Below are 20,946 nucleotides of genomic sequence, written 5' to 3'. Positions count from 1 at the left end.
GTTGTTCTAGTGTTATTTTTATATTTTGCAGTTACATTTTAAATTCTCTCTGTGTGCATTTGACACACGTGTAAATTTATATACAATCATTTCTCTCAGTATTCCTCCCCTTTTTCAAAGTATGACCCACTTGTATGTTGCAGATTAAGGTCATACAATTTTAAGTTCCTATAAACAGCCATAAGGTATAGCTGACAGCTTTCAATTAGACTTTACAATACAATTTCAAATGTACAATTTTTACATTACTCTTATCCAGAAATGCAGGATAATCTCTTGTTGCACATGTGTCATACTATAGCTCTAGTTTGTGTAAGGGCTCTATTCAATCGCTATAGCTGAAGTTTGGCTCTATAGCACGCTTGAAATTTAGAGGTAATTTCCAATTGAGCTTACATGTAGCGTTTACCGTTAATGCCGTGTCTACTAACGCGGGAACATTGCCTCTAAATGTCAATCTGGCTACAACACAGAACTTCAGTGCTACTTATTGAATAGAGCCCTAATTCGAAAATCAGATGTATGTGCATCTTATGACCAGAAGAGGTCAATATTGTCAAATGTTTATATTAGCATCTCATTCATTTCAAAATCAGACGAACTCCAGAACCACTTATTATATTTATGCCCCTAATGCCTTCCCTTCCATGACTGCAACTAAGAAAAATAAACATTTCAGATATCATTATCTCAATTTAAAACTATTAAGAGTCTGAAATGAAAATGACATGACAGCAACACTAATGTAGCGTATGCCCTGAACAATACATACACTTCATAGCATATTTATGATTTTTTTTTTTAAATTTGCACACAAATACAAAAAAATGGGATGTTAAAGTAAATGAAAATAATCTGTGCGGGAGATGTAGAGCACGTCCCCCTTTCAAGTGTTTGAATACAAATTTTACACAAGAAAATAGTTGGAGATTTACCTACACAAAGAAACTACAAATCATGTCAAATTAACAGGCTGATCAAAATACATGGCTGATAATGGCTGATAATTATTGGGATGAGACATTAAGTGGAATTTCCAGTAGATCTTTTGTAATTTTATATTTGAAGGAGTTGTAGCTGTTGCAGTTAACTTCTTCACCTACTTAATGCTGGCCATGAATAGTGTTGGTTCTGGCAGGGGGGAAAACATTACATTCCTGTGACTGTGACATTGGACATGGTGATGCCCCGGTCTCCTCCACCTCCGCTGTTCTTGTTTTTCCTCTTCACACACACCACACTGACTGCAGTCACCACCAACATGCCACCCAGCACAGAGAAAGAGGCTATAAGCGCTGTGGTCATCGTGTCCTGGGTGGAACCCTGATACTGACAACTCTCTCCGTAGTACCACCAGTCGTCACCAACTGCACACCTAGAGAGGGACCGAGAGAGAGAGTCACCTATCTATCCACTGCACATCTGGATAGGGAGAGAGAAATATAGCTCTAACATGGTTCACCTATACAGAGGGGAAGAAAGTGGGAGTCTATACACAGGCAACACTGGTTGTAATGATGTCATTATACAACCAGTTTTGCCTGCTGGGCTGTGTACGTGTAAAGGGTAAGACTGAGCATTCTGAGGGAATAATTTGTATCTGCACAGCTGGTGCAAGATAATAAAAGGAAAGAATCAAGCTGTGGTTATCAATGCAGAGAGAAGAACAGAGCGAAAGAGAGAGAAATAGAATTCAGACCATTGTATTGTGTAAACGACAAACCTCTAATAAAGTGTCCTCACCTGCAAAGAGCATTTCCAGCATCCACCACACAGACGCCCTCATTCCCACATGTGACCTTAGTGCAGGGGTCAGTAGGTGGCAATATGGCGGTGGTAACCGTGGTGACTGGTGGCAATGTGGAGGAGGGTACGGGCTGGGACACCGTAAGATGTGACACATCTGAAGACAGAGATTGGGGGGAGGGGGCATGTATGTAATGAGAATGAGGTACAGTACACATAGTACTAACATAGAAATTAATGTTGGCCTACAGACACTGGGATGGGATTGGGTAGCATGATTGATTATAGAAATGACGAATGGGCGTGAATTGGTAATGAATCACGTGATGACTTTGGCCACGAAAAACAATCCAACTCCGCCCCTTTCAATTTTCAAACAGAAATAAAGTGTTCCTTTGGTGGTTCGTCGATGTGTCATTCTGGTCATGCGCACTGTGACCAGCATAGCTAGTTAGTTAGCTAGCCAGTAACTCCTCCAGTATGTGTTGACGTCATTTCAAAGGATTTGTTTTTGGATGGAAGCACTTTTTGAATGGCACTTCTGTAGTCAAATATCTTATTCATACATTTGAGGGTTTAACCATTAAATTCCCTGGTATGATGGTGGATTGATCCATTGTAGTTTAAAGCCATTATTTTTGCATTTTTTCCCAAAGCCAACCTTTAAATAGATGGAAAACCACAACCCATGATTTTATTTGAATGAGTGTGATGATAATCAACAAGGCAGTGTAAGGGCTAGCTGACCCACTGCATAGCGGTTGTTTTGGCGGTGTCGGAGGTGGAACTGCTGTGGACCTCTGTGGCTCCTGGCATTATACCTAAAGTGGACATTGCCATTGGCCGCACAGAGTCGCATTAACAGAAATCCCATGCAGCCTTATTTACAAGTCTGCAATAGAATGTGAGATGTTACCTAAACCTTGATTAGGCTGATAGAAATCCTCTTTATTTTGTTTAATGATTTTCAACTTGAGTGTCATTATTTCTATACAGCCTACACTAACTTATGCAGAACTTCTAACCCGAGTGGGACAAGTGTGGCTTTGTGACAATGACCACAGGAGCAGCAGCTCTAACGCAGTAACACTTCTGACACCGCCGAAACGGCAACTTGTGGGTGTTAACTTGATCTGATTGAATCTAGGCCTTAATGGGATATGATGGTGGATCCACAGGAGGCTGGTGGCATCTTAATAGGGGAGGACATGCTTGTGGTTATGGCCTTAGAGGAATGAGTGGAATTGTATCAAACACATGGTTTGATGCCGTTCCAGCCATTATTATGAGCCGTTCTCCCCTCAGCAGCCTCCACTGGTGGGATCATACAGATGAATATATTTGAACATGATTATGCAAAAACAGAGAGACAATGTATCATGATTTCAAAGAATGTAGAGAATGCTTTTGTTTTTGATAAAAAGGTATTTTCAGTAGCCTGGTCCCAGATCTGTTTGTGTGATCGTGTCAAACGCAGCAATGACCATTGGTGGAAAAAGTACCCAATTGACATACTTGAGTAAAAGTAAAGATACCTTCATAGAAAATGACTCAAGTAAAAGTGAGTCACCCAGTAAAATAATACTTAAGTAAAAGTCTAAAAGTACTTGGTTTTAAATATATTTATGTGTCAAAAGTAAATGTAATTACTAAAATATACTTAAGCATCAAAAGTAAAAGTAGAAATAATATAAAATTCCTTATATAAACGCAAACCAGACGACATGATTTTCCTTGTTTGTTTTTAATGGATAGCGAGGGTCATGCTCTAACACTCAGACATAATTTACAAACCATGTGTTGAGTGAGTCCACCAGATCAGAGGCAGAAGGGATGTTCTCTTGTTAAGTGTTTCAATTAGACAGTTTTCCTGTCCTGTTAATCATTCACAATGTAACGAGTACTTTTGGGTGTCAGGGAAAATGTATGGTGTAAAAAGTACGTAATTGTCTTTAGGATTGTAGTGAAGTAAATGTCAAAGTTGTACAGATACCCCCCAAAAATAGTATTTTTACTTACACCACTGACAATGACCAAACAGATCTGGAACCAGGCTAACTTTTGTCAGGACTGACCATATGAGTTGGCAATACAGCACGAACAGATCTGGAACCAGGCTAACTTTTGTCATGACTGACCATAGGAGTTGGCAATACAGCACGAACAGATCTGGAACCAGGCTAACTTTTGTCATGACTGACCATAGGAGTTGGCAATACAGCATGAACAGATCTGGAACCAGGCTAACTTTTGTCATGGCTAACCATAGGAGTTGGCAATACAGCATGAACAGATCTGGAACCAGGCTAACTTTTGTCATGGCTAACCATAGGAGTTGGCAATACAGCACGAACAAATCTGGGACCAGGGGAACATTTCAGAACTTCTTACCCTCCATGGTAAGCAGGAAGATGGCGTCTCCCCCCTTGATGAAGTCCCTGCTCTTGGCCCTGCCATGGGTGAGGTACACGGTTGTCCCGGCACCCGGCCCACGGAAATAGTTGGTCCCGTCCGCCGATGACACTTCAACGCCCACCTTACGAGGGTCATCCCAGAAGAACAGCTCTGAAGTCTCTGAAAGGTAAAAACACAGATCTTTCTCAATATACTCTACATGACTTCATCTATGAAATAATTTTAAAAAATGGTAATTCCATTCATTTGAAAATGGAATTTAACTCCATATGTTAAAGTAAATCCCTGGGTTTCAAATCGTTCTGCACTTGTTTTGGTCTATATTAATTAGGCATTTCAGAAGGGCACTGACCTCGGATCAGTTTAACCTTTCAGATAATAATGAAAAAGATTACATGGAGAGAGGGAACCTGATCCTAGATCAACACTAATGAATACTGGACCTGGACTGACCACTGAGTTTCTTAGTAGGATCGGTGGTGACACTGCGCTGGTTGTTCATACGCCTCATGATGTCTGGGTTCTGATCGAACAGCATCATGGTCATCTGTTTCCATGGACATGGCCACTTCCGCACCTCTGTGTCACCGGACATGGTCACCAGGTGGGCATAGGCAGAAAGCTCCCCCGCGTAGCCCTCCTTCCCACTGGGGTAGAGCCCCATCTGGAAGGTGTAGCCCTCTCTGGACTTGAACGGGGGGCTGTAGATGGGTTTGTCGTTAGGAGTGGTCTCCATGATGTGGCTGAAGTTCTTCACCCGCCACATGTGGTCAGGGCAGGTAGTCTCAGAGAGGTTGATGTCGTCCAGGGAGAGACCACCTGTGGAGGGGGCGTCGCCCTTGATGCCCTCGAACACCACCCTGAACTTCTTGACCACGTTCAGGCTCACATGATGCAGTTGCCATAGGTCTTGAGGTGGTGCTGGGAGAAAGAGGAAACCATTAAGTTTATAAATACAGTACAGAGAATATTGTTGTGTAGAATTTACAGTATATCATATGTTATACGCATTATACAGGTTAAGAAAAACCAATATGATGGGTGTAAACTAATAACAGATTATTTGAATGTCTATAGGTTGATGTAACAGATGTTAGCTATGTTAGAGACCATATGTTAGAGATGTTAGCTATGTTAGAGACCATATGTAAAGAGATGTTAGCTATGTTAGAGACAATATGTTCGAGATGTTAGCTATGTTAGAGAACATATGTTAGAGATGTTAGCTATGTTAGAGACAATATGTTAGAGATGTTAGCTATGTTAGAGACCATATGTTAGAGACAATATGTTAGAGATGTTACCAACTATGGGCTGAATAACACGCAGGGTTCCGTTGGGGTGGGCTTCATCGTACTCTCGGACAAGGATCACCAGCTGATCGTTGGCGCCACCACCATTGTAGAGGAAGAACTGCAGGCACTGGTAGCTTCTCTTGGGGTAGAGCAGTCTGCTCTCCAGCCTGGCTGTGTCTGATGGTTTGCCTGTGGCAGTGCTCAAGTGCATGAAGTAGCCTGAGCCTGTGAACAATGGACATCAGTATACATTTTCCATTGGATTGTTAAGTAGGGTCAGCCTATAACTTTAGCCTATAACTAGGGCTCAGAGTTTTACTAACCAGGTAACAGTCAGGGAAAACTCTAGGTGTAATTTGTAACTGGACCTTGATCACCCTTTGGACTGTAAGATAAGAAGAGAGCTGATAGTGATCTGCCCTGTCAGGGACTGAGGATGGGAGGTTGATAGTGTTGTTTTGTGGTTGGTGTGTACTGAGGGGGTGCTCACCGGTGCATTTGCCCATGTTGGAGTAGTCCGTGTTGGGCCCGCCAGGCGCCTGGGTCACCCTTGTCCATTCTGCCTGGTCCCCCGGCCCCTGGATCATACCACAGATGTTCTCCCTCTCAAAGTCACAGGTGTCCAGGAAAGTGGAGGAGCGTGCTGGATCAAAGGACACGTTTATGCAATCGCCATCAGCTGAACAGCAATTATAGGAAAACTTTGACCTGCTGTAAACATTTTATCTAGGTTTACCATGTACCTATGCAGTACCATGTACCCAAACCATGTTTGATAATCCACTAGGGTTCTCAATCAAATATACACTGCAGAACGATCCTGAGTTTCGCTTTGAACATATCACCGAACTAATCACTGTAATTCAAGTTTTATAGCAGAAATGTGACATTCCAGCAAAGGAAGTCTCCTGCACTGTGGGTTTGACTAAATTACAGTCTCCATCAAATAAATCAGCAGGTCAATGTGAGTATGTCTTACTACTTACTTGATAGATCAGTCAGTCTGCTCAGACAGTCGTTGATCACTGACTGAGCAGACCGATGCTCTTAAACATGGCCTGAGTCTTACTGCAGTTATACAGCCCAATGTTCCTATACCTTACTGCAGTTGTAGAGGCCTAAAGTGACTGAGCCTTACAGGAGTTGTAGAGGCCTAAAGTGGCTGAGCCTTACAGCAGTTGTAGAGGCCTAAAGTGACTGAGCCTTACTGCAGTAGTAGAGGTCACAAGTGGCTGAGCCTTACTGCAGTTGTAGAGGCCTAAAGTGACTGAGCCTTACTGCAGTTGTAGAGGCCTAAAGTGACTGAGTCGTACTGCAGTTGTACAGCCTAATGTGCCTGTGTCTTACTGCAGTTGTACAGCCTAATGTGCCTGTGTCTTACTGCAGTTGTACAGCCTAATGTGCCTGTGTCTTACTGCAGTTGTACAGCCTAAAGTGACTGTGTCTTACTGCAGTTGTAGAGGCCTAATGTGCCTGTGTCTTACTGCAGTTGTAGAGGCCTAAAGTGCCTGTGTCTTACTGCAGTTGTACAGCCTAATGTGCATGTGTCTTACTGCAGTTGTACAGCCTAATGTGCCTGTGTCTTACTGCAGTTGTACAGCCTAATGTGCCTATGTCTTACTGCAGTTGTACAGCCTAATGTGCCTGTGTCTTACTGCAGTTGTAGAGGCCTAATGTGCCTGTGTCTTACTGCAGTTGTACAGCCTAATGTGCCTGTGTCTTACTGCAGTTGTAGAGGCCTAATGTGCCTGTGTCTTACTGCAGTTGTACAACCTAATGTGCCTATGTCTTACTGCAGTTGTACAGCCTAATGTGCCTGTGTCTTACTGCAGTTGTAGAGGCCTAATGTGCCTGTGTCTTACTGCAGTTGTACAGCCTAATGTGCCTGTGTCTTACTGCAGTTGTACAGCCTAAAGTGACTGTGTCTTACTGCAGTTGTAGAGGCCTAATGTGCCTGTGTCTTACTGCAGTTGTAGAGGCCTAAAGTGCCTGTGTCTTACTGCAGTTGTAGAGGCCTAATGTGCCTGTGTCTTACTGCAATTGTAGAGGCCTAATGTGCCTGTGTCTTACTGCAGTTGTAGAGGCCTAATGTGCCTGTGTCTTACTGCAGTTGTACAACCTAATGTGCCTATGTCTTACTGCAGTTGTACAGCCTAATGTGCCTGTGTCTTACTGCAGTTGTAGAGGCCTAATGTGCATGTGTCTTACTGCAGTTGTAGAGGCCTAATGTGCCTGTGTCTTACTGCAGTTGTAGAGGCGCCGTAGCTTGAGCAGGTCATTATCACTGAACTCCATGCGCTGACCGATGACATCAGCGAAGGCGGGGATCTTGGTGACGATTGTGGGCTCGGTACCATTCCTGAACGCAGTCTTACTGTAGTGCATCATGGAACCGTAGTCGTAGGGGACACCCAGAGAACTGGACATGGTGTCATTGTACGTGTTAAAGTTGTGTTCCTTACCTGGAGATTGATTGATTGAGGGAGGGAGGCGGAGAGGGAGAGAGAGAGTTCAGTTGGGTTGGAGGGGTCAAATCAGCCAGTTTACTCACTTCTTCAAATCTAGCCTTGGAATTTCAATTTGTCTCCTGAATTGACATGTACTGTAATAAGCCTTCAACCCCAAAATGTTAGCGAGACAAAGAACGTCTCCAATGGCAGATCTGTAGGGTTAGGGCTTCATGTGGATGACAAGATGCTGACTGGAATCTTAAGAATCATGTCGCTGCTCTTTCACCTTCAATTACACAAAATGAATGACTTGATATTAATGACTTAGACCATGCACTAATCTCAAATTTCACTTAAAATGTCCGTTGATGCTTATATGGTGCCCTTTGCCTGTTTGTCTGAGAGAATTAGGCAGTCGATCAGCACAAGAAGACATTTGTTTGTCCTGATCACATAGCTTATAGCTCTTGGGAAAGGTCAAGATTAATGAACAAGTAGTGTACATTGTGGGTGGGCCTGTTTGGTCAGGCTAACACTAATCTGACTTTATGTTGTCATGTTGACATATTGTAATATGCTTGTGGAAAGAAAACAGATTACTGTTTGTCCAGATAATAAATTATTCAAAGAAATCCAATCACCATGTTTCTGATGACAAATACATGCAGGCATGCACCATAAGAAACACCCCACTGGGAACAGACCTCAGCTCAACTTCTTGTTTTGATTTACATTTGGTTGAATTTTCAACTAACGTGAAATCACCATGTCATTGGATTTAGGTTCAAAGTTGAGTAAAAAAAAATATATTTATGTTGATGACTTTTTACAAATTCAATCAGTTTTCCACGTTGATTCAACATCGTGACGTGGAAACAATGTTGATTAAACCCATTTTTACCCAGTGGGAATAGCCTAGATTCAATCAGATCAAGCGTTAATCGGCAATATCCGACACTTGTTTAGCTGGTGTAACTGTGTTAGAGCTGTCAAATTAGAGCTTCTGCTTCCGTGTGGTTATTGTCACGAAGCTACACTCGTCCCACTCGCGTCAGAAGATCAGAACGAGAAAGAAAAAATTACATTCAAATCGAAAAACATTTAACTAAACAATCAAGGTGTAGATTACATCTCACATTACAGTTGGACTTGTAATCAAGGCTGCATGGCTCTCTTAATGCGACTCCGTGCAGCCAATGGCAATGTCTGCTTTAGGTATAATGCCGGGAGCTGCTTGTGTATTTGACAGCTCTTACCTGGTACAACCCTAACCCTAACCTTAGCCATAACCTTAACCCCTACATTTTGGGGTCAGAGGGTTAGGGGTAAGCATTATGGTTAGGGTTACCATAGGTTTAGAGGTTCAGTACCCTCAGAGATGTGGTCCCACAGGATGGTAACGTAGTCATCGCGGTCCGACCGTGACTGCTCATGCCAGAAACCCAGTGCATGGAGGAATTCGTGTTCGATGGTCGCAATGCGGTCACAATTGGTCCCGATGGACAACCTCTGTTTCCCCACATGTTGGTTACCCACAGATGAGAAACAACTGAAAGAGCGACAACCAGAAATCATTGTTGAGCGTTAATATAATACAAACTCAAAGGCTATACTACAGCCTAACCTTTTTTTCCATGGGCACATCCTTCCAAAATAAAATATATACTCTACCGTTCAAACGTTTGGGATCACTTAGAAATGTCCTTGTTCTGGAAAAAAAAATGTTTTTTTTGCCCATTAAAATAACATAAAATTGATCAGAAATACAGTGTAGATATTGTTAATGTTGTAAATGACCATTGTGGCTGGAAACTGAAGATTTTTCATGGAATATGTATATAGGCATACAGAGGCCCATTATCAGCAACCATCACTCCTGTGTTCCAATGGCACATTGTGTTAGCTAATCCAAGTTTATCATTTTAAAAGGCTAATTGATCATTAGAAAACCCTTTTGCAATTATGTTAGCAAAGCTGAAAACTATTGTTCTGATTAAAGAAGCAATTGAACTGTCCTTCTTTAGTCTAGTTGAGTATCTGGAGCATCAGCATTTGTGGGTTCGACTACAGGCACAAACTGGCCAGAAACAAAGCCCTTTCTTCTGAAACTCATCAGTCTATTCTTGTTCTGAGAAATTAAGGCTATTCCATGCCAGAAATTTCCAAGGAACTGAAAATCTCGTACAACGCTGTGTACAACTCCCTTCACAGAACAGCACTGGCTCTAACCAGAATGGAACGAGGAGTGGAAGGTCCCGGTGCACAACTGAGCAAGAGGACAAGTACATTAGGGCGTCTAGTTTGAGAAACAGACGCCTCACAAGTCCTCAACTGGCAGCTTCTTTAAATAGTTCCCCGCAAAACACCAGTCTCAACGTCAACAGTGAAGAGGCAACTCTGGGATGCTGGCCTTCTAGGCAGAGTTTCAAAGAAAAAGCCATCTCTCAGACTGGCCAATAAAAATAAAAGATGAATGGGCAAAAGAACACATACAGCATCCCGGAGTAGAAGGCCAGCATCCCGGAGTCGCGTCTTCACTGTTGACGTTGAGACTGGTGTTTTGCGGGAACTATTTAAAGAAGCTGCCAGTTGAGGACTTGTGAGGCGTCTGTTTCTCAGTCATAGTCATTTACAACATTAACAATGTCTACACTGTATTTCTGATCAAATGTATGTTATTTCAATGGACAAAAAATATGCATTTCTTTAAAAAACAAGGACAGTGACCCCAAACTTTTGAACGGTAGTGTACTGCCAGGAGTGGATCTCATAGTGAGACAATAACCCCAAACATACAGTACCTGTCAAAAGTTTGGACACACCTACTCATTCAAGGGTCTTCTTTATTTTAAATATTTTCTACATTGTAGAATAATAGTGAAGACATCAAAACTATGAAATAACACATATGGAATCATGTCGTAACCAAAAATGTGTTAAACAATTCAAAATATATTTTATATTTGAGATTCTTCAAAGTAGCCACCTTGATGACAGCTTTGCACACTCTTGGCATTCTCTCAACCAGCTTCACTTGGAATGCTTTTGACTAGTACTGTATATACATTTTATGCAGTCATGTATGTTCAGTATCTTGAAAGCACAATGTAGAAACATTATAAATCAACATAAAAACAGAGCAGTCCATAACAGCTTACAGTACCCGCTTCCTTTGAAAATGGAAATGTAGTTCTGCTCTCCCTCCCAAGGGTTGAAGTCGATACAGGTCTTCAGCCGGTACTGTTCAAAGGCCTTCAGGATAACACCTTTTGCATTTATCTCTGTGTTGTGAATAGAAGATATGTCTTGTAACCATGAAATTACACATTCAATTGAAGACTACGCCACATGACCTATTTCGAGCAATGGACCATAAAATAGTATCATTGCGTAAATTCATGTATTGCCCCTCTTAAATAGTCAACCTTTAGAACCAAAAACATGTCTCAGAAAGTGAATGTGTATTATACTAAGCAAAAATATAAACGCAGCAATCTCAAAGAGATTACAAGTGGTCTGTGGTTGTGAGGCTGGTTGGGCATACTGCCAAGTCCTCCAAAACAACGTTGGAGGCGGCTTATGGTAAAGAAATTAAAATGTAATTATCTGGCAACAGCTCTGGTGGACATTCCTACAGTCAGCATGCCAATTGAACTCTCCCTCAAAAGTTGAGAAATCTGTGGCATTGCCATGTAGGATAAAACAGCAGATTTTAGAGTGACCTTTTGTTGTCTCCAGCACGAGGTGCACTTGTGTGATGATCAGGCTGTTTAATCAGCTTCTTGATATGCCACACCTGTCAGGTGTATAGATTATCTTGGCAAAGGAGAAATGCTCACTAACAGGGATGTGCTCACCGAACGTGCTACCTGTCCCAGACCTGCTGTTTTCAACTCTCTAGAGACAATAGGAGTGGTAGCGATGCTCTTAATGATCAGCTATGAAAAGCCAACTGACATTTACTCCTGAGGTGCTGACTTGCTGCACCATCGACAACTACTGTGATTATTATTATTTGACCATGCTGGTCATTTATGAACATTTGAACATCTTGGCCATGTTCTGTTATAATCTCCACCCGGCACAGCCAGAAAAGGACTGGCCACCCCTCATAGCCTGGTTCCTCTCTAGGTTTCTTCCTAGGTTTTGGCCTTTCTAGGGAGTTTTTCCTAGCCACCGTGCTTCTACATCTGCATTGCTTACTGTTTGGGGTTTTAGGCTGGGTTTCTGTACAGCACTTTGAGATATCAGCTGATGTACGAAGGGCTATATAAATAAATTTGATTTGATTTAAACAAATTTGTGCACAAAACTTGTGAGAAATAAGCTTTTTATGCGTATGCAACATTTCTGGGATCTTTTATTTCAGCTCATGAAACATGGAAGCAACACTTTAAATTATGTGTTTATATTTTTGTTCAGTGTAGATGTACAGTGCATTCGGAAAGTATTCAGACTCCTATGTTAGAGCCTTATTCTAAAATTGTTTAAATAGTTTTTTCCGCCTTATCAAGCTACACACAATACCCCATAATGGCAAAGCAAAAACAGTTCTTTATTTTTTTTAAATTGCAAATATATTACAAATGTAAATCTGAAATGTCACATTTACATAAGTATTCAGACCTTTTACTCAGTACTTTGTTAAAACACCTTTAGCAGTGATTACAGCCTTGAGTCTCCTTGGGTATGATACTACAAGCTTGGAACACTTGTATTTGGGGAGTTTCTCCCATTTTTCTTTGCAGATCCTTTCAAGCTCTGTCAGGTTGGATGGAGAGCATCACTACACAGCTATTCTCAGGTCTCTCCAGAGATGTTAGATCGGGTTCAAGTCCGGGCTCTGGCTGGGCCACTCAAGGACATTCAGAGACTTGTTCCGAAGCCACTCTTGCATTGTCTTGACTGTGTGCTTAGGGTTGTTGTCCTGTTGGAAGGTGAACCTTCACCCCAGTCTGAAGTCCTGAGTACTCTGGAGAAGGTTTTCATCAAGGATCTCTCTGTACTTTGCTTATTTCATCTTTCGCTTGATACTGACTAGTCTCCAAACATCCCCACAGCATAATACTACCACCACAATGCTTCACCGTAGGGATGGTGCCAGATTTCCTCCAAACGTGACACTTGGCATTCAGGGCAAAGAGTTCAATCTTGGTTTCATCAGACCAGAGAATCTTGTTTTTCATGGTCTGAGAGTCCTTTAGGTGCCTTTTGGCAAACTCCAAGCAGGCTGTCATGTACCTTTTAGTGAGGAGAGGCTTCCGTCTGGCCATTCTACCATAAAGGCCTGGAGTGGAGTGCTGCAGAGTTTGTTGTCCATCTGGAAGGTTCTCCCAACTCCACAGAGGAACTCTGGAGCTCTGTCAGAGTGACCATCGGGTTCTTGGTCACCTCCCTGACCAAGGCCCTTCTTCCCCGATTGCTCAGTTTGGCCGGGCAGCCAGCTCTAGGAAGAGTTCTTGGTGGTTCCAAACTTCTATCATTTAAGAATGCTGGAGGCCACTGTGCTCTTGGGGAACTTCAATGCTGCGAAAAAATGTTGGTACCCTTGTGCCTCGAAATAATCCTGTCTCGGCACTCTACGGACAATTCCTTTGACCTCATGGCTTGGTTTTTACTCCAACTTTCACTGTCAACTGTGGGACCTTATATAGACAGGTGTGTGTCTTTCCAAATCATGTCCAATCATTTGAATTTACCACAGGTGGACTCCAATCAAGTTGTAGAAACATCTCAGGGATGATCAATGGAAACAGGATGCACCTGAGCTCAATATCGTGTCTCGTAGCAAAGGGTCTGAATACTTATCTAAATAAGGTATTTCTATTTTGTACGTTTTTATACATTTGCAAAAAAATCTAAGAACATTTTTTTCTCTTTGTCATTATGGGTTATTGTGTGTAGATTGATGAGGAAAATAAGTAATTTAATCTATTTATTAATTAATTTTAGAATAAGGTTGTAACGTCAAGAGGTCTGAATACTTTCCGAATGCACTGTATGTATTATATTGTATCTACATATATGGTCTTACCCAAGTCATCCTCAAAGTAGTAGGGAACAGTCTTTGGCCATCTGTATTGATCCCCTATCATAGAATTCCGGCCTTGTTTCTGAGTCAGCCGTAGATTACATTTGACAAAAAAAGAAATAATAAATCATTTAGTTCTGTTAAGCCTGGGCAGTGAGCTGATATCATAGAAATATAATTGCCCAAGCCCATGAGGGTGCAGTTAAATTGCTGTGGTCTGCAATCAATGGAACTTCCCCATTCTTGTCTTTCTATTTCTATGCTTGATATAACATGTCATTGTTAAAGTGAAGACCAGCAGAAGTACTTATTAACTCACCTCATCAAGCTCAATATCCCCCTCCACCAGGTTTAACCCAGCCTCTGTTAGGACCAAGCACACACACACACACACACGGCACATTGCTATGAAACTCCCATTGAGTTATTAGAAGCAAGATTAAGTAACATCCAAACTGACAAACCTTCATTGATATCAAAGATGTCCATGTCCCTTCCACCATCCACATCATATTCTGTGGAATAAATGTAAAGGACATGCAGTAAATGACAGCTTTGAATAGGTGACATTCTATTTGAAATATTGAAAAGAAAATCAGAAAATCCACTTACCTAAAACTCTTGGTGTAGGCTGACAAGCAACAGAGGGAAAACGTACCATTTTTTAGAGAAAGTGAGTGAACATTGTAACAATGCAAATGAGGCATTATACTAATTTTAAATGAAAATGCAAATTAGGTCAACATAAATCATATCTCAATAACAAGGAAAACCATTCAATACCAGTACTAAAGCTATATTGATGTTTCTTTGAGACATGTATTTCATTTTCACCAATATATAAATAAACAGATAAATGTAACATAACCTTACCGGAGATAAGACATTTTCACATAAGATCCATGAAATATGGAGGATGACTAAATATGTAGTTCTCCTCCCCATGTTTACTCCCTAGTCAAAGAATCCCTTAGTATGGAACACTAAGAATTAGTAGCCTTGGCCTCTCAGACAGACTTGTAAAAGCTGCTAAGCTAGTCCGATGGACCAGATAAAAGTACATGTGATGGCAAGATCAATAATTGACAGAGCAAGAAACAAAGTGTCATAATTCACCTACAGTCAACTCAGATGACTTGTCCACACACCTTTTCACACGCACATATACACACACCTCTACATACACACATGTACAGTCAGGTCCAGAATGATTGTCCCCCTTGATAAAGATTATCAAAAAAATAGTATAAAATACTTCATACAAATACGGAGTACTTGTACGCTCAAATAAAAATGAAAATCCTTTATATATTTAATTTTACCTTTATTTAACCAGGCAAGTCAGTTAAGAACATATTCTTATTTTCAATGATGGCCTGGGAACAGTGGGTTAACTGCCTGTTCAGGGGCAGAACGACAGATTTGTACCTTGTCAGCTCGGGGGTTTGAACTCGCAACCTTCCGGTTACTAGTCCAACGCTCTAACCACTAGGCTACGCTGCCGCCCCATATATATATATTTTTTTAAAGTATTTAGTCAGCCACCAATTGTGCAAGTTCTCCCACTTAAAAAGATTAGAGAGGCCTGTAATTTTCATCATAGGTACACTTCCAACGATGACAGACAAAATGAGAAAAAAAATCCAGAAAATCACATTGTAGGATTTTTTATGAATTTATTTGCAAATTATGAAATAACATCTACGGAATCATGTAGTCACAAAAAATGAATGAAAAACATTTTATATTTGAGATTCTTCAAAGTAGCCACCCTTTGCCTTGATGAACGATATCATAACCACCATCGATAAAAGACAGTACTTTGCAGCCTTCTTCATCGACCTGGCCAAGGCTTTCGACTCTGTCAATCACCGTATTCTTATCGGCAGGCTCAATAGCCTTGGTTTCTCTAATGACTGCCTCGCCTGGTTCACTAACTACTTCTCAGATAGAGTTCAGTGTGTCAAATCGGAGGGCCTGTTGTCCGGACCTCTGTCAGTCTCTATAGGGGTGCCACAGGGTTCAATTCTCGGGCCGACTATTTTCTCTGTATATATCAATGATGTCGCTCTTCTTGCGGGTGAGTCCTTGATCCACCTCTATGCAGACGACACCATTCTGTATACATCTGGCCCTTTTTAGGACACTGTGTTAATAAACCTCCAAACAAGCTTCAATGCCATACAACACTCCTTCCGTGGCCTCCAACTGCTCTAAAATGCTAGTAAAACTAAATGCATGCTCTTCAACCAATCGCTGCCCTCACCCGCCCGCCCAACTAGCATCACTACTCTGGATGGTTCTGACTTAGAATATGTGGACAACTACAAATACCCTAGGTGTCTGGCTAGACTGTAAACTCTCCTTCCAGACTCATTTAAGCATCTCCAATTATTATTTTTTTTATCTAGAATCGGCTTCCTATTTCGCAACAAAGCATCCTTCACTCATGCTGCCAAACATACCCTTGTACAACTGAATATCCTGCCGATCCTTGACTTCGGCGATGTCATTTACAAATTAGCCTCCAACACTCTACTCAGCAAATTGGATGCAGTCTATCACAGTGCCATCTGTTTTGTCACCAAAGCCCCATATACTACCCACCATTGCGACCTGTATGCTCTCGTTGGCTGGTCCTCACTACATATTCGTCGCCAAACCCACTGGCTCCAGGTCATCTATAAGTCTTTGCTAGGTATATCTCTGCCTTATCTCAAGCTCACTGGTCACCATAGTAACACCCACCTGTAGCACACGCTCCAGCAGGTATATTTCACTGGTCTTCCCCAAAGCCAACACCTCCTTGGCCGCCTTTCCTTCCAGTTCTCTGCTGCCAATGACTGGAACGAATTTCAAAAATCACTGAAGTTGGAGACTTATATCTCCCTCACTAACTGCAAGCATCAGCTGTCAGAGCAGCTTACCGCTCGCTACAGCTGTTCACAGCCCATCTGTAAATAGCCCATCCAACTACCTACCTCATCCCCATACTTGTTTAAATTTTTTCTGCTCTTTTACACACCAGTATTTCTACTTGCACATCTTCACCTGCACATCTATTACTCCAGTGTAAATAGCAAAATGTGAATTATTTCACCACTATGGCCTATTTATTGCCTTACCTCCTTACTTCACTTGCACACACTGTATACAGATTTTCTATTGTTTTATTGACTGTACGTTTGTTTATCCCATGTGGAACTGTGTGTTGTTGTTTTAGTCGCACTGCTTTGCTTTATCTTGGCCAGGTCGCACTTGTAAATGAGAACTTCTCAAATGGCTTACCTAGTTAAATAAAGGTAAAATAAAATATTTACAGCTTTGCACACTCTTGGCATTCTCTCAACCAGCTTCATGATGTAGTCACTTAACCTGGAATGCTTTTCCAACAGTCTTGAAGGAGTTTCCACATCTGCTGAGCACTTGTTGGCTGCTTTTCCTTCACTCTGCGCACCAACTCATCCCTAAACATTTCAATTGGGTTGAGGTCGAGTGATTGTGGAGGCCAGGTCATCTGATGCAGCATTCCATCACTCTCCTTCTTGGTCAAATAGCCCTTACACATCCTGGAGGTGTGGTTTGGGTCAATGCCATGTTGAAAAACTAATTATAGTCCCACTAAGGGCAAACCAGATGGGATGGCGTATCCCTGCAGAATGCTGTGGTAGCCATGCTGGTTAAGTGTTCCTTACCAGCAGGGCACCTGCACACCATCACCCTTCCTCCTCCATGCTTCATGGTGGGAACCACACATGCAGAGATCACAAAGACAAGGCGGTTGGAACCAAAAAAACTCAAATTTGGATTAATCGGACCAAAGGACAGATTTTCACTAGTCAAATTCCCATCGCTCGTGTTTCTCGGCCCAAGCAAGTTTTCTTCTTCTTATTGATGCCATTTAGTAGTGGTTTCTTTGCATCAATTCGACCATGAAGGCCTGATTCACGCAGTCTCTTCTGAACAGTTGATGTTGAGATGTGTCTGTTACTTGAACTCTGAAGAATTTATTTTGGCTGCAGTCTGAGGTGCAGTTAAATGCTGATTTCTGAGGCTTGTAAGTCTAATGAACTTATCCTCTGCAGCAGAGGTAACTCTGGGTCTGCCTTTCCTGTGGCGGTCCTCATGAGAGCCAGTTTCATCATAGCGCTTGATGGTTTTTGCGACTGCACTTGAAGAAACGTTCAAAGTTTTTGACATTTTCCGGATTGACTGACATTCATGTCTTAAAGTAATGATGGATTGTTGTTTCTCTTTGCTTATTTGAGCTGTTCTTGCCATAATATGGACTTGGGTCTTTTACCAAATAGAACTATCTTCTGTATACCACCCCTACCTGTGGCTCCCGAGTGGCGTAGCAGTCTACGGTACTGCATATTAGTGCTAGGCGTAATTACAGGCCCTGGTACAGAAACCCAGCCTAAAACCCCAAACAGCAAGCAATGCAGATGTAGAAGCACAGTGGCTTGGAAAAACTCTCTAGAAAGTCAGGAACCCAGGAAGAAACCTAGAGAGGAACCAGGCTCTGATGGGTGGGCAGTCCTCTTCTGGCTGTGCTGGGTGGAGATTCCAGGCTGTATTGCAACCGGCCGTGATTGGGAGACCAATAGGGTGGCACACAATTGTGCCAGAGTCGTCCGGGTTAGGGTTTGGAATTAAGAACTTGTTACATTTTTAAAAAATACCTTGTCACAACAACTGATTAGCTCAAATGCATTAAGAAGGAAATAAATTCCACAAATTAACTTTTAACAAGGCACACCTGCTATTTGAATTGCATTCCAGGTGACTACCTCATAACGCTGGTTGAGAGAATGCCAAGAGTGTGCAAAGCTGTCATCAAGGCAAAGGGTGGCTACTTGGAAGAATCACAGAAATTAAATATATCTTTGATTTGTTTAACACTTGTTTGGCTACTACATGATTCCATATGTGTTATTTCATAGTTTTGATGTCTTCACTATTATTATACAATGTAGAAAATAGTCAAAATAAAGAAGACCCTTGAATGAGTAGGTGTGTCCAAACTTTTGACAGGTACTGTATGTTTTGGGTTATTGTCTCACTGGGAGATCCACTCCTGGCAGAGGCAACCAGGTTTTTGGTTCAAATGTCCTGGTACTGAATAACGTTTATGATGCCGTTGACCTTAAAGGCCCCAGGGCCAGTGGAAGCAAAATAGCTCCATAACATCAAAGATCCAGTAGGTATGAGGTACTTTTCTGCATTTGTTCCCATTTTTCGATGCCAAAACCTCTATTCTCATAAAATATTTGATGAAAAGGCTCAGTGCCGTTGTCCTCGTAAGGTGAGGTATTGAAAGCTATTGAAAATAATTGAGCCCAATCTTTAAAAAAATAAAAATAAACGTCCTCTCACTGTCAACTGCATTTATTTTCAGCAAACTTCATGTGTAAATATTTGTATGAACATAACAAGATTCAACAACTGAGACATACATTTTATGTCTCCACAGACATGTGACTAAAATAAATGGAATAATGTGTCGCTGAACAAAGGGGGGGGTCAAAATCAAAGTAACAGTCAGTATTTGGTGTGGCATTTCTGGGGGGAATGGCCCTAGCCCTCACCCTCCGATACAACAGGTCCGGGCTCTTCGCTGGCCATGGCAGAACACTGACATTCCTGTCTTGCAGGAAATCACACACAGAACGAGCAGTATGGCTGGTAGCATTGTCATGCTGGAGGGTCATGTCAGGATGAGCCAGCAGGAAGGGTACCACATGAGGGAGAAGGATGGCTTCCCTGTTACACACAGCATTGAGATTGCCTTCAATGACAACAAGCTCAGTCCGATGATGCTGTGACACACCGCCCCAGACCATGACGGACCCTCCACCTCCAAATCGATCCCGCTCCAGAGTACAGGCCTCGGTGTAACGCTCATTCCTTCGACTATAAACATGAATCCGACCATCACTCCTGGTGAGACAAAACCGCGACTCATCAGTGAAGAGCACTTTTTGCCAGGCCTGTCTGGTCCAGCGACGATGGGTTTCTGCCCACAGGCGACGTTGCTGCCGGAGATGTCTGGTGAGGACCTGCCTTACAACAGGCCTACAAGCCCTCAGTCCAGCCTCTCTCAGCCTATTGCGGACAGTCTGAGCACTGATGGAGGAATTGTGTGTTCCTGGTGTAACTCGGGCAGTTGTTGTTGCCATCCTGTACCTGTCCCGCAGGTGTGATGTTCGGATGTACCGATTCTGTGCAGGTGTTGTTACACGTGGTCTGCCACTGCGAGGACGATCAGCTGTCCATCCTGTAGCGCTGTCTTAGGCGTCTCACAGTACGGACATTGCAATTTATTGCCCTGGTCACATCTGCAGTACTCATGCCTCCTTGCAGCATGCCTAAGGCACGTTCACGCAGATGAGCAGGGACCCTGGGCATCTTTCTTTTGGTGTTTTTCCAGAGTCAGTAGAAAGGCCCCTTTAGTGTCCTACGTTTTTGTAACTGTGACCTTAATTGCCTACCGTCTGTAAGCTGTTAGTGTCTTAATGACCGTTCCACAGGTGCATGTTCATTAATTGTTTATGGTTAATTGAACAAGCATGGGAAACAGTGTTTAAAACCTTTACACTTGATCAGTGAAGTTATTTGGATTTTTACGAATTATCTTTGAAAGACAGGGTCCTGAAAAAGGGACATTTATTTTTTTGCTGAGTTTATTAGTACGAAATATAATTTCCACATTTGTTCCAGCACACAATATAGCTCAATATTTGTATTATTTATTTTATACAGTCTTTCTTGCTCATCTTTATTAAGGGGGACAATCATTTTTGACCTTACTGTATATGCAGATGATATAGGTGAAGACACCTGATACTATTTAAGAAAACAGTTTGAGGGAAGTAAGTGTTTATTGCAAAATTATCAAAATACACTTGAACAATCACATTTGAAATCACACTGCTGCATTATTGTTCACAAAGCTCAAACAGGGAAACATTTAGTTGTGTTTAATCATGTCTCATCATTAAAAAGT

General features: G+C 42.0%; 1 protein-coding gene across 1 annotated transcript; it reads right to left on the bottom strand.

Moving 5' to 3' along the window:
* Window positions 1–602: 602 nt before the first annotated feature.
* On the bottom strand, window positions 603–14,967 carry mep1bb (meprin A subunit beta b). The gene is made up of 14 exons (XM_035799789.2): window positions 14,811–14,967; window positions 14,550–14,568; window positions 14,402–14,452; window positions 14,257–14,300; window positions 13,941–14,019; window positions 11,070–11,187; window positions 9,277–9,455; window positions 7,700–7,918; window positions 5,947–6,099; window positions 5,466–5,681; window positions 4,615–5,082; window positions 4,138–4,320; window positions 1,744–1,903; window positions 603–1,375 (listed from the first exon to the last, which is right to left on the bottom strand). Exons 1-14 carry the CDS (start codon window positions 14,880–14,882, stop codon window positions 1,150–1,152), a joined length of 2,187 nt encoding a protein of 728 aa, XP_035655682.1. The 5' UTR covers window positions 14,883–14,967; the 3' UTR covers window positions 603–1,149.
* Window positions 14,968–20,946: the final 5,979 nt, after the last annotated feature.

The sequence above is a fragment of the Oncorhynchus keta genome, chromosome 23, assembly GCF_023373465.1.
Source record: "Oncorhynchus keta strain PuntledgeMale-10-30-2019 chromosome 23, Oket_V2, whole genome shotgun sequence".
Taxonomy (NCBI): Eukaryota; Metazoa; Chordata; class Actinopteri; order Salmoniformes; family Salmonidae; genus Oncorhynchus; species Oncorhynchus keta.
The sequence above is the reverse complement of the archived record's forward strand: the minus strand, read 5'-3'. Positions and strand labels throughout refer to the sequence as shown.